Source organism: Phlebotomus papatasi, chromosome 3 (assembly GCF_024763615.1).
Source record: "Phlebotomus papatasi isolate M1 chromosome 3, Ppap_2.1, whole genome shotgun sequence".
Taxonomy (NCBI): domain Eukaryota; kingdom Metazoa; phylum Arthropoda; class Insecta; order Diptera; family Psychodidae; genus Phlebotomus; species Phlebotomus papatasi.
In genome coordinates, this window is record NC_077224.1 from 24,831,048 (window position 1) to 24,845,153 (window position 14,106).

The 14,106-nt window shown below is 38.2% G+C and overlaps 1 protein-coding gene across 1 annotated transcript in view; it reads right to left on the minus strand.

Moving 5' to 3' along the window:
• Window positions 1-9,319, minus strand: part of LOC129808321 (tyrosine-protein kinase hopscotch) — a 28,064-nt gene extending 18,745 nt beyond the window's left edge. Inside the window, exons 1-2 of the mRNA XM_055858163.1 lie at window positions 9,111-9,319; window positions 3,885-4,153 (exon numbers count right to left, since the gene is read on the minus strand). Of these exons, the coding sequence (XP_055714138.1) occupies window positions 3,885-4,112 (228 nt within the window). The 5' untranslated portion in view covers window positions 4,113-4,153; window positions 9,111-9,319. The remainder of the gene's footprint in view (window positions 1-3,884; window positions 4,154-9,110) is intronic.
• Between the last annotated feature and the right edge of the window lie 4,787 nt (window positions 9,320-14,106).

Sequence of the window (14,106 nt, forward strand, 5' to 3'; positions counted from 1 at the left end):
ATTTCCCAGGATTTTGTGAGATAGGATTTTGAACCTAGTAAGTAAGAGGTTTTTTTGGCATAGTTGGTGAATTGATACGGTTCGTGTTGTAGTCAGAAAAAATTACTTAACTTGGACATCATTTTTGTATGCGAAACATCAAAGCCTCCCCCTACATGGAAATGACTAGGAAATTTCAAGATAATACAAGAAACATTCGGGAGGTTTCCGTAAGCAATTTTATCTTGTTCTAGATGTTGAAATCGAAAACTCGATAAAATCTAAATTGAAAAAATCTTCGATTTCGATTAAATTTAATTGAGTTGTAGCAAGAGTCGAGAATTAATCAACGATGAGTGGCTTTACCCAATAAGAGCCTACTGAAACCTGAAGAATAACCGATAAAGAGGTTAATGTGATTATAACCGCAATGCTGATTAAACTCTGTTTCCATGATTTTTTCACTAAGCCGTATATCTAGAGTTCGGCTTTTAGGATCTGCTTAGCGAATAAAGCCTCAGTTAAAGTGAAGCTTATATGCTAGATACAGCTTAATGTAATTATAATCAAAATATTGATTAGATTTCATTTCCATCAATTTCTCATTCCCACTAAGCCATATCTCGGCTTTAACTGTAATCCCCTAGACACACCTAAGCTTAAGCCGAGAGACGGCTTAATGGGAAACTGATGGAAATGTAGTCTAATTATTATTTTGACTAAATTTACGTTGATTAAATTCGGTTGAAAAATCTCTGAGATATAAGGTTTAAAGTTTTGACTTTCAGCCCTTACGTTTCAATGTCCTCCTACGCATGTTATGCATTGTAAAGACATATGCTTTTATGTCCATTTTGAAAATATGCAGTCATTTAATATATTTTATGTACAATTTATTTATTTTTTCCTTAAAAAAGGCAGTATAAATGCGCACTTTTCATATCAGAGATTATTTTTCTTCTACGAAAATAGTTTTTTTGCTCTAGAATTCTCCCCCATGATTTAGAACTTTGGTCCCGGAACAAAAGTTGTTACCTATACCATGGCTTATTCAATGATATAGGTCTCATTGGTGGTCGCACCATAGACCACTTTTGTCCATTGTTCTTTTGTTTTCTCAATAACTCTACCCCTATGGCATCGATCAATCTCAAATTTTAGTGTCTGGGCCTAAGAGCTTTCGATTAAAAAAAAATAAGCCCCCCCTGACCCTAGAAGGGATCAAAAATTCAATTCTCAAATGACCATATCTCCGGTTCTAAATTATCGGAATTTGAAAAATTTTGGTGTTTCGGAAAGTTCGCGTGAAATACTACAACCTCTATGACACTCCAATTTCATCCGATTTAATCGAAAGGTTCGATTAATCGAAAAATGGATTTTCGAAATTTCGATTTCGAATATTTGGAAAACTAGACGATGCATTTTCTTTAAAGCAAGCCGGGGTCGAGACCTTTTAAATAATGGGTCGCACTCCACCCTCGATGTTCCCTGACCTATAATCGAAAACTAATCGAACTATAATCGAAAATGTCGTGACCGGACCATATTTTCAGTGTTTATGGAGCGATTTCGATGAAATTTTAGTATCTGAGATCGAGATCTTCCTTACGATGAGTCCCATGTGTCTCTATTCAAACCCACTGTACTTACTACCCTTACTATATTCAAATGGACCGGACTCTACTTTTAATGTTTATTAACCGATTTCAATGAACGTTTTTTCTTTTGTTAACCTTCCCCACTCGGACATTTTAAAATAGAAAATGACCAGTGATAAGCCCAGATAAGCTTATGGTAGCTGAGATTCTTTACAGGTGACTTTGAAATCCGTACAACTCGGGGTGCTTGCAACTCCGAAGGCATGAAAATTCGATGGTGAGTTGAATTTTTCTATAAGAATATAGTTTCTATAAGAAAAAAAGAGGGTGCGATTAACTTTTTTTCCTCATAACTTTAACACTTTTTAGGTGTAAAAATATATCAACATTTTTTAATGATAATTTTACACTCTTTTAAGGGTAAAATTAGCATGAAAAAGGGTAACTTTAACCCCCAATACACCTAAAAAGGGTAATATTTACACCGATTTTGGATCAATACTGCAGGGTAAAATTAACATTTCCGGAATGTTATTTTAACTTTTTCAGATTTCTCTTAGTGACCCGACTCTTTAGAGAACGTATTTATCAATTGATTGAGGCGAGTTTAGGTTCGTTCAATAAGTAAGAGAAATCCGAAAAAGTTAAAATAACATTCAGGATATGTTAATTTTATCCTGCAGTATTGATCCAAAATCGGTGTAAATATTACCCTTTTTAGGTGTATTAGGTGTTAAAGGTATCCTTTTTCATGTTAATTTTACTCTTAATAAGGTATAAAATTAACATTAAAAAATGTTGATATATTTTTACACCTAAAAAGTGTTAAATTTCTGAGGAAAAAATGTTAATCGCACCCTCTTTTTTTCTCAGTGTTTGAAAGGTTTTAGAATACTTGATAAGTCTGAATGGATTTAAACTGGTCAGATATCGGTTTCTAACCGATAATTTTGCTTCACAGAGCAGTATACATAATCCCTCAATTTAGATTAATAGACCTCTTAAAGAGTCATATTTTAATAAAATTTTGGAAATCTGAAGTTTCAAGTTTTTGACGTCATGCTGTTCCTCCATCCGTCCGTCTGTGCGTCTGGCTGTTGCCAGCTCAAGAAGCCAAACGGTTAAAGATAGCAGCTTGGGACCTTCGGGGGACCCCATAAAACGACCCTGGGACCATTATTTTTATTTTCAAATATGTTTTAGAGGTTATCCAGGTGGACATTCCATTATTATACGAAAATCCCGTTGAATCATTCCTAACAACGGTTTTTCAAAGTCAGTGGTTTTAAGGGCTCTAGAGAGCGTATTTCTCGTATTTCTCAATCAAATGGCGTCATGTTAGAGTTCGTTGGAAAGGTCTTGGAATTTCTGGCAAGACTGAATCGGTGCCAATCGGTAATGAACCGGTAATCAACCGATAAGTAATTTTTATCCGAAAATCAATTGTATTACTCCTAAGCTGTTTTGTATGATCTTTTGAATGATTTACGAATCGGTTCAATAAATCGGTTGTGAACCGGTAAACGGTAAATTATGTGAAAGTACTTTTGAGGTATGGCATCCAAGTCACGAGTTCGAGTATTCCGCAAAGCCTGGAACTGGGACGCTTTGCCACCCTTTTTGTTGTCCTTTTGTCTCTTAAAAAAATGTTCAAACTAGGTTATGCTATTCTTATAGCAGTAGCGCGATATTAAGACAGTGATGTTTTGTACGCATCAACATAAGCAAGTATTTGCGAAGATTCTCTTTGTTTACACAATTGACTTCTCTCTAATTCACTGTATTCCATTAAAATTGAATTTATTCGAAAGGTCTTGAAATTTATAACTTGTTGCATCCGGTGATAAATTGGAAATAAATCGGTAATTGTTATTTATCGAAAAATTGAATCTTACAATTTGCAAATTATTTTTATTTATTTTTCAATATGATTTCTGAATTGATTTTTAATGTTTCAATTTCAAAAGAATTCCAGCGCTATGAGAAATAAATAAATAAATATAAAATAACTAAAATATAAAGAAATTTATCTTTCATTTTGCCTATTTTTAATAAATCAAATCCGCGTAATATAAGAGGAAATTCAGAGAAAAAAATTGTTAGCCTTATCGCATGTTTATATTTTCAATAAAATTCATCGAAAGCTTCTACTGAGTGCAAAACATTGCGATTGCAGCAGAGTTCTTTGGAGAGTGGCTTGAGAATTGGGACAACCTGGAGTAATACCAGGAATTCAATCTGGCATATTCACTTTGATTTTCTGCTATTCAATTTCTCTTTGCATAATTCTAAATGACAATTTACCTTGTATCTGATCCGGAATTCAAACTTCTGCTTGGTGACAAGCGGCTGGCAGGGAGCCACAAAATTCTTCGATCCCGTCACACGAAGTCCAAACAGAAGCTCCACGTAGGGCTGAATATTGAGCATCCGGCAAACGATGTTGCAGACTGTTTCGCAGGTATCCGTGGGATCATGCTCAATTGTAGTGTATTCATTTCTGTTGTAGAGAAATACCTCGCACGAAGCCATTTTTTACGAGGCGTCTTCTTCACTGAAACTCTGCTCCAGCGCTGTGAAGAATTATTTACAAAAAAAAAGAAAAATATTTAGATAAAAGAATATAACCAGAGTTTTGATAACTTTTGATCACGATCTCGCCGACTGCCTAACATTATCAGAATAACTCTATATTGCACATTATGAATAATCATTTATTTATTTATTTCTCTGCCGTGATTGAAATCTTTCCACAAATGAGCCAAACTTCCTCAATTTAGACAAATTTTTCGGATGAAAACAACTCACAGTGCATGAAATATTCGCAACATTCAGTCGTTGAAAGTGTTTCAAGAAAGATTGTGAGTTCTTTTGGATTTCTCAAAGAGTCTTCTTAATTAGGATACCAAGATAATTGCATAGGAAGACAAAGGGTATGTCATTGAAAATATGCAATCCCTAACTTAGTATAAGAAAGGGACAGATAATCCTAACCGGCTTATTGTAGGTGAGATTCTTAACGTGAGCTAACTCGGAGTGCATGCAAATTCGATTTAGAGCTGAAGTTGGGAGACGCCATTCAGTTATCTTGAATCAAATTCGTGAAATTATACAAATTTTGTATTTAAACCAAAATATCAAAGATTTGGATAGACTGACGGAAAAGTGATATACAGTAGACTCTTTCTCAATCGGGAATATCGGGCGAAATGTCATCCGGTTTAGCGATAGAATTGAGCGTCAAAGCCTTTGTAAATTCCACAAAAACTGCTCAATTATAAAGAATCACGATAAAATAAGAAGAACTACAGCGAATTTGAGCAAATTAGGTTCATAATTAAACGTGAAAATTGTCAACAAAATTTGTCGCCCGATTGAAAAAGAGCCGATTGAGTGAGAGTCTACTGTATGGGTGAAATGTAGACCAGAATGCTCTCTATAATTTTGCCGAAGAACTAGATCTCATCGATTAATCAGAAGCCGAGATAATCGACGTTGTTTGTTTCTGAACACGTTTTTTCGACCAGATCGCCCCAAGTGTTCATTTGATGAACTTCAACTATATCAAAGAATTGTTGTATTTTGTGAGACTTTCCATTTAAAACCCTATTTTAAGTGTCTTGGTCGAGTAGAGGCAGTCAAATTGGCATCTGTGAGTGGTTTCAAAGCCTTATTATGAGAAAAATCAATTTTTTCACACTTAAACGACAAAATCGGACAGATAGCATTATCTGATCGAAAAATGATGTATGGACGAAATGTACACACGAATGTTCTCTACAATTATGTCGAAGTAATCATCAAAATCGGTTCAGCGACTGTCGATATAATTGAGGTTATGTGATATTGAAATTGGTTTTTCGACTGTGGTGCCCCTGGTGTTGGTCCCACGAAGTTCGAATGTTCTAGAAAGTTATAGAATTTTGTGAGATCTTTCATTTGAGCCCCCAATTTTGACCCCTCATATCTCCGGTTCTATTTCAACCACAGCGAACCAACGCCACTTTTTGGAAACTTCATAGACTAGACTACAACACTCTAAAATTTGATTAACTTGCACAATGCCGTTTTTGAGAAAAATGAGTTTGAATTTTGATGAATTTTGACGCTATCGCAGCGCCACCTGTGGTGACTTTTTGAACTTCCATCTAAAAGTGCTCATTGAGATGAAACCAAAAGCCCAAAATATATCTCAAAATGATAACTAGAACCGAAGATAAAGGCCGGTCAATTTTCGAACTTTGACCCTTTATAGCTCGGGTCAGGGGTTATGGATCGACTTAAGTATTTTTTTTTGTTTGATAGGTATAATCAGCGGCTACAACATACTAAAATTTCAGCCCGATGCACAATGGAATTTTTGAGTTATTTAACTTAGAAAATTGAAAAATCTTCTTTTTAAAAATAGCGCCCCTAGCGGTGGTTTTATGAACTTGTGATGTTAGAAGGGGAAGTGGCATTTCACGAGAGCTTTCCAAAACGCCCTCACTTTGTAAATTCTGACAATTAGAACCGGAATTATGACCATTTTAAGAATTTTATTTTGGACCCTTATAGCTCGGGTCAGGGGGGTCAGGGGACCTTAAGTTTAGTATTGATGGAAAGCCTTAAGGCCCAGCTATAACATACTAAAATTTGAACCCGATCGATGCCATAGGGGCTGAGCTATTGAGAAAACAAAAAAGGGGGGTATTCAAAATGGCGGAAGGAGGGGTGGGGGGTGGGGGTCAACACACCAAGTTGCAATTTTCACCCGATATATAACCTTTGCCGAAAACCGCAAGTCGATATCTCTTTAAGTTTAGGAGCTATTAAACTCCAAAGAGCGGCCGGCCGGACGGCCGGGAACGTAACTTAGCCCCCCATATCGTCAGTTAAATCAGCATTTGTCGTAACTTCGTTTTGACAACTTTTCAGGAGACGGAATTTTCAGTTCAATATTATTTTTCTTAAAAATGAGCCCCGAATGCGATACTTTTGAGTCAAAATAATGAAAGTGGCACTAATAAGCTGTAAGTTAACTCGAGAAAATCTTTATAAAATGATTTATAAGTTGAAATATTGAGATATATGTTAGAAGAAACACAATAATATTTTATCGTAACTTCCATAATTTATAAAGCCGTAACTTCCAATGTATGGAGATTCTGGAAGTAACGACAATTTTCTAAAATGCATTATATCAATTTGAATTATTTTAGTGATAATAAGCGCCATTATTTGACTAAATTAGTCAATAATACTGTTATCCTTGTCCCTAAAAGCTTTTATTTCATAAGTTTTGTTGAATAAATTTTGTGCGCCACGTCGCTTGTTTTGTTTTGAATTAATGACAGATGGGTAGGGATTTTTTCTCACTTTTTTCTCGCAAATATTGAATTAAAATGATTTCATGTTACACTATTCGCACTGTCTTTCGATATTTGGAAGAGTTTATAAACGTTTTATTGAGAAATATTGCAATTTTGCTGCAAATTACAAGCCAAGCAAGTAAGCAAAAGAAGTTATGGCAAATGCTGATTATTGAAAATTTTGTATGGAAATTTGTCGTAACTTTCTCAAAAATGGAAGTTACGACAAATTCTGATAAATTTTGTTAATTAAGGGCACTTACGATAATTTTTGTTTAAAATAATTTTTATTGGGCTTATAAAAGTTTCTTTTTCACAAGTGCGTTTAATAAACAAAATTACGTTGATTCCAAATATGTATATATCTCAAAATCGCAAAAATGAAGTTACGACAAATGCTGATTTAACTGACGAATATATTCGGAATCAGGGAGTCGCGAATCACATTTTGGCAAAGTTTGGGGCCGATCGGAGGACATGAGATTTTGTTAGGATTATTGTAGGTGAGATTGTTAAGAATCTTACCTAATGAAGATTTAAATTCTGCCGAATCGGCAGCCCGTTGCGAGACCGATAGATCGGCACGATCGGCACGAGATCGACAAATCTGTGCGATATCGACAAATTGGAACATTTTTTTTTTTTTACAAAAGATCGCTGATAAGCACTCGAGTGAACCCTGAACGGCACAGTTATCTACCCTTTGCAGAATCTCTTTTGTTATCACTTTAGTGAAGTATTCACCAATTTTGACAGGTGATCACTTCACAGAGTTACAGAAATCCCCCCCCCCCCCGGTTTCCCCTACTTCTGTTTAGCACATATTTTCCTCGAGGTTTGGTAAACAATTATCACGCATATATTTCAGCGTCCATTGAGTATTATAGATTACATAACACGTTTGATTTGAACTGATCACATTTACGGAAATACTGATTAAAATTTTAGGTTCTTTTCTTTAAATTTTCACGTAAAATATAAATATATTTTTTATTTGAGTTATGCCCCTGTAGGAGAAAGTACTCTCCTTTCGAACGTTCATGCCTTCGAATAATGTGAATTTCTTTTACTTTTCCTAAGAGATTGACTTATGATTATCACATAATTATCAATAATTGATATTAATCTAACTAATATTTAATAAAAAAGTGTAAGTCTCTTAGGAAAACTTAAAGAAAATTCACATTATTCGAAGGCATGAACGTTCGAAGAGAGAGAACTTTCCCCTAATATCAAATAAACACTTAATTGCAATATGAAATGGTTCATCGCGCGCCTGTTGAATACTTGTTCAGTTTGCCGCTTCCATTGGATAAGTGCGCTTCGCGGGTGAACCGTCAGAAGTCACAATTTTCTGTTTTCCTTTTTTCTGTTGATCAATGTGTTGCAACCTTAATAATACCTTTTGCTCCTTCTGTAATTTTTATCAATTTAATCAATTTGATCGCGTTTATCACTGAACTAATTTTCTTTATCACTTTATCCATTATTGCCCAAAAAGCCCTGCGAATACCATTTGGTCAGACTATCAATTGGTTTCCCTGAATTTGTTTGCGGTAGTGAATAATTTAAAATGGAAAGAATGAATTAATAAAAATGCTAATTTATTTAGTTAGACGGTCGATTGGGGTTCTTTGACGAGGTGCGACGAAGAGTTTACCTCACATTTCCATTTTTGAGAGAGACGGAAAAATGTTGTTTACTCGCGGTTTCTTGGAAAAGGCAAACACTAAAAAGACCAAAAGCCTTTTGCAGTCCCCCTAACACTTTCTAGCCCTTATCAATAACTTGTTGATAACATGAGATTTTTCTTGCCCTCTCAATTTCAAAAATTTTATACCATGTCCCTACACTAAATTCCGAGAAACATTGCAGGAAGTATTTGATACTAAACTGAACTGCATTAATTCCTTATCAAGCTCACAACTTGGAACGCAATAGCCGTGACAAAAAAAAATGACAACAAAAACATCCAAAGGAATCCCGAAGAAAATGCAAAATCATTAGATAAACCATCAATCCAGGCAGCAATACTCTCTTGATGTATTCCCAGATAGAGCCGGAGGACAATCTCAACTGGATTTGATTAATAAGAATTGCGATAGAGCCGTAACGCGTTGATAAATTTAGAATTTTTTCTCCATTTTGCTTTTCTTCTGCAGCTTCCGATGCAACTCACCTTTGCTTTTCAGCACCGTTTTTCACCCCTCACAGCCATCCACCTGTCAATTTTTCACCTGTCTTTGTCACCAGTCACACTCACGGATCGATTGCACTTGCACTTCCTGCACAAAATCACTGAATTTTGCTGGAAAATCCAGAGAAAATTGGAGTCGAAGCAGTGTTTGGTTTTTTTTCGGGCTACTTTATACACCAACCTGAAGTTTTAGTACTTCAGCTGACAGCTATACTTTACTTCAAACTGACAGTTGTACACTGTAAAAAAACCAAGAAAAATACAACATTTTAATCACTTTTAATAATTCACGTTCAAGAGTTTGAAGACACATGCAAATTTTTTACTATTTCCCTTAAATTTACTTTCTTTTCCTATTGATATTACTGGCTTCACGGTTTTGTGATTCTTAAACGCTATTTATTTGTAAAACACATTAAATAAAGGTAATCATTTTAACAGTGTAGTTCTTAATGTAAAAATTTACCGCGCCATCTGGAGGAAGATAGAGAATCTATTATAATGTACTAAAATCACAAAATACTCAAATTATAAAATCCCGCCTAATAACTCTTAATATAAGAGTTTTAAAATCACAATTACAGTGGTCCCTCGATAGAATCAACCCTCGATATAGTCAATCTCCAATAGAGTCAACAGCTATTAACAATCTCACCTACTATAATCCTAACAAAATTTCATGTCTTTCGATCGGCCCCAAACTTTGCTAGAATATATTTGACCACTTCCTGATAACGAATATATGGGGGGGCTAAGTTACGTTCCCGGCCGGCTGGCCGGCCGCTCTTTGGAGCTCAGTAGCTCCCAAACTAAGAAGGATATCGACTTGCGGTTTTCGGCAAAGGTTATAAATCGTATGAAAATTGAAACTTGGTGCATTGACCCCCAACACCCCACCCCTCATTCCGCCATTTTGAATATCCCACTTTTTTGTTTTCTCAATAGCTCAGCCCCTATGGCATCGATCGAGCTCAAATTTTAGTATGTTATAGCTGACCCTTATACCTTTTGATCAGAACAAAAATTAAGGTCCCCCGACCCCCCTGACCGGAGCTAAATATAAGGGTTCAAAAAAATTCTGAAACTGACTATAACTCCGGTTATAATTGTAAGAGTTTAAATTTAATTATAATTGTAAGAAGGAGGAAATCTGCCTCCGAATCGTCGTATGAGAGAATAAAGGAGAAGAAAGAACAAGGATCATCTACTTACTTACTTATCCGGCGCTACAACCAATTACTGGTCTTGGCCTGACTCAGGACCCGTCGCCACTCGAGCCTGTTACGCGCCACTGTTCTCCAATTCCGCACCCCTAATGAGTTGGCGTCCTGGTCCACGCCGTCGGTCCATCTGAGGCTGGGTCGACCTCGTCTCCTCGTAGCATAAAGTCCGCCCCTAAAGACTTTCCAGGCTGGGTCGTCCTCATCCTTGCGAACCAGATGACCAGCCCACCGGAGCCTATTGAGGCGTATTTGCTTGACGACAGTTACCATTTGGTAGCGCTCATACAGCTCATGGTTGTATAGGCTCCGGAATCGTCCCTCCTCACATATGGGGCCAAAAATCCGTCGTAGGATCCTCCTCTGAAACGCGGCCAAGAGTTCGAAATTCTGTTTGCTGAGGACCCACGTCTCAGACGAATACGTGAGGACTGGCAGGATCATAGTCCTATACAGCAGTAGCTTAGTCTTTATGCTTAAGTTTCTGGACCGAAACACTCTTGATAGACTGAAATAGGCTTTGTTGGCTTTCAGCAGCCGTGCGCGGACTTCTGTTGAGAAGTTGTTGTCGGCTGTGATTGTTGACCCAAGGTACACGAAGGAGTTGACAACTTCAAAGTTGTAGTCCCCCATCGGGAGCCCTGTTTGACCGATGCTCTCCGTAGATGTTGCCGGAGTCGCTGCTGACGAGGCCACCATGTACTTCGTTTTGCCTTCATTTATCTGCAGCCCCAGATTTCGTGCCGCATGCTCAATCTGGATGAAGGCCTCCTGTACAGCTCTGGGATTGCGCCCCATAATGTCAATGTCGTCAGCATAGGCTAGGAGCTGCGTGGACTAGACAGCCGAAGGGAAAAGATTTGGTCTGTTGTTGATTTGCCTGGAGTGAAACCACATTGGTATGAGCCAATAATGGTCTGAGCGAATGGGGCTATTCGACCAAGCAGAATAGAGGAGAATATCTTATAGGCGGTACTCAACAACGTAATACCTCTATAATGGCTACAGTTTGTGATATCTCCTTTCTTATGTATAGGACAGATAATGCCTATTTTCCATTCGTCTGGCATTACCTCTTCGTCCCATACACGGAGCACTAGTTGATGAACAACTCGGTGTAGTTGGGCGCCTCCATGTTGGTACAGCTCTGCTGCAATTCCGTCTACTCCTGGCGCTCTGTTGTGTTTAAGCCGACGGATTGCATTTTCGACCTCGTCCATACTAGGTGGCTCTAGTATGGCATCAACACCTTGAGTTGTTGGGACCTCCAACTCATCATTGAGCTGTCCGTTGAGAAGTTCATCAAAGTACTCTACCCATCGCTCCAGGATGCCATTCTGATCGGAAACCAGATTCCCTTGCTTGTCCTTACAGTATGAAGTTCGTGGCGTATATGGCTTCATACCCCGGACTTGCTGGTAAAACTTCCGCGCTTGGTGCGGCTGCGCTCTATACTCCTCAACTACACTGACCAGTTGTTCTTCCCAAGCTTTTTTATTGCGTCTGTGCAGCTTCTTCTCCTGTTTTCTTAGCTCCCGGTAAGACTCCACACGTGCCCGCGTTTTCTGTGAACTAAGCATGGCTCGGTATGCTTCGTTCTTACGCTCAGTCGCCAGTTTGCATTCATCATCGAACCAGTCGTTCCGATCTTTCTTCCGACTGTGGCCAAGGATAGTGGTGGCCTTTCCAACAACGTGTGTTTTGATATGTTGCCACATATCGTTGATTGGCATCCTGTCTCCAGGGCTACTCGCGAAGTTCACGAGTGCATCATCCAGTTCCTCAGCATATTTATTACGGAGCTGCTCTATTTTAAGACCATCTGTGTTGATTTGGGACATCCCCGCTGGCACAACTTCCTTGGGTGTGGATATGCGAGCCCTGAACACTGCGCCAACAAGATAGTGGTCAGAGTCGATGTTGGCCCCACGATATGTGCGTACATTCATCAGGGATGTCCGGTGTCGGCGGTCAATCAACACGTGATCAATCTGGTTGGAAGTAATCCCATCTGGTGAAGTCCATGTAGCTTTGTGTACATCTCTCCGCGGAAACCAGGTGCTTCCAACAATCAGATTGTGTGCAGCGGCGAGGTGGGTGATGCGTAGTCCGTTGTCGTTGGAAATCTCGTGCAAACTGTGGGAGCCTGCATACTGCCTGTGAATTGGCTCCCTCCCTACTTTTCCATTCATGTCACCCAAGACGATTTTAACATCGTACCTGGGGCAGGCACTTAGTGTTCGCTCCACTTGATCGTAGAACGCATCTTTTTCCTGGTCAGAGGATTCCTCGGTAGGGGCGTGAACAAGGATCATCACCGTGTATAATTTTCCTTGACCGAAAACACACTCAAAAATTCCTTTGTGCATCGGGTTGAAATTTTAGTATGTTGTGGCCGCAAATTATACCTTTCAAACAAAAAATACTGAAGTTGATCGATAACCCCTGACCTGAGCTATAACGGGTCAAAGTTAGAAAATTGGCCGGCCTATCTCCGGTTCTAATTAATATTTTGACCTAAATTTAAGTTTTTTGGGTTCGTCTCGATGATCACTTTCAAATGGAAATTCAAAAAGTCATCACAGGTGGCACTGTGATAGCGTCAAAATTCAAACTGATTTTGCTCAAAAACGCCATTGCGCATTTTGATTAAATTTTAGAGTGTTATAATCTTGGCTAATAAAGTTTCCAAAAAGTGGCATGGGTTTGCTGTAGATAAAATAGAATGGGAGATATGAAAGGTCAAAATTCATTAAATTCAAAACGCTATATCTCCGGTTCTATCTGACCGATTTTGAAGCGTGAATACGCAAATTAAAGGTCTCGCTAAGTTCAACAACTTTATAGAATATTTGAACTTCATAAACCAATGTAGAAGCGTCACAGTCGAAAAACCAATTTTCATATTACATAACCTCAATTATCTCGACTCTTGCTGAACCGATTGTGATGATTACTTCGGCATAATTATAGAGGACATTTATATTTATGTTTTGCCCAAAACTTTTTTTTGCTCGGATTATGCTATATGTCCGATTTGGTCGTTTTAAGTGTAAAAAAAAAGATTTTTCCCACAATAATGCTGCGAAAATACGCTGGTGCTGATATGACCGCTTATAATTGACTATGGTTTCTAAAATACAAATTTAAAAACTTAAAAAATTTAATCATTCAATTCAATTCAATTCAATTCATATTTATTCATCAGATTAACGCTTCCCCCCTTCCCTTGCGGCCATCGCCGTCTTAGCGTTGCTCCCAACCAACTCCGGGACGGAAACGATGGAAAGTCCCTTCTCTGGTTGTATGTTTTGCAATCCCAAGATTGCTAGGAAGTCTGGGCTGCGAATCTGAGATGATTAGAGCCAAGCCTGTAAGGCTGTTTGGCTCTAGCGACTCTAGTGGATTATCTTCTATACATTGATGTTAGAAGACCCTTGACGGCTGCGGGTTCCATTTCTCTCAAAACATGGCGGACTTCTCCTCTAGTCAAATGTCGTACGAATTTCGCTAAATTATTGACTACAACAGGAGCAAGATAGTTGATGCTTCTCATGAACGCTTCCGAGTTTGGGCGTGGCACCTGCAGCAACTCACCCATGCGTGAGCCCGCGTTACTTCTGACAAAGAAGTTGGTGTGCAAGGACTGCGTCAAAAAAATGTCAAAAACTTTGTAGCAATACAGCTGAAGGACTGTCATAATTCCCCATTTGAGAAACAATGGACCCGTGTGTTCTCTTGACCGCGCAAATGACATT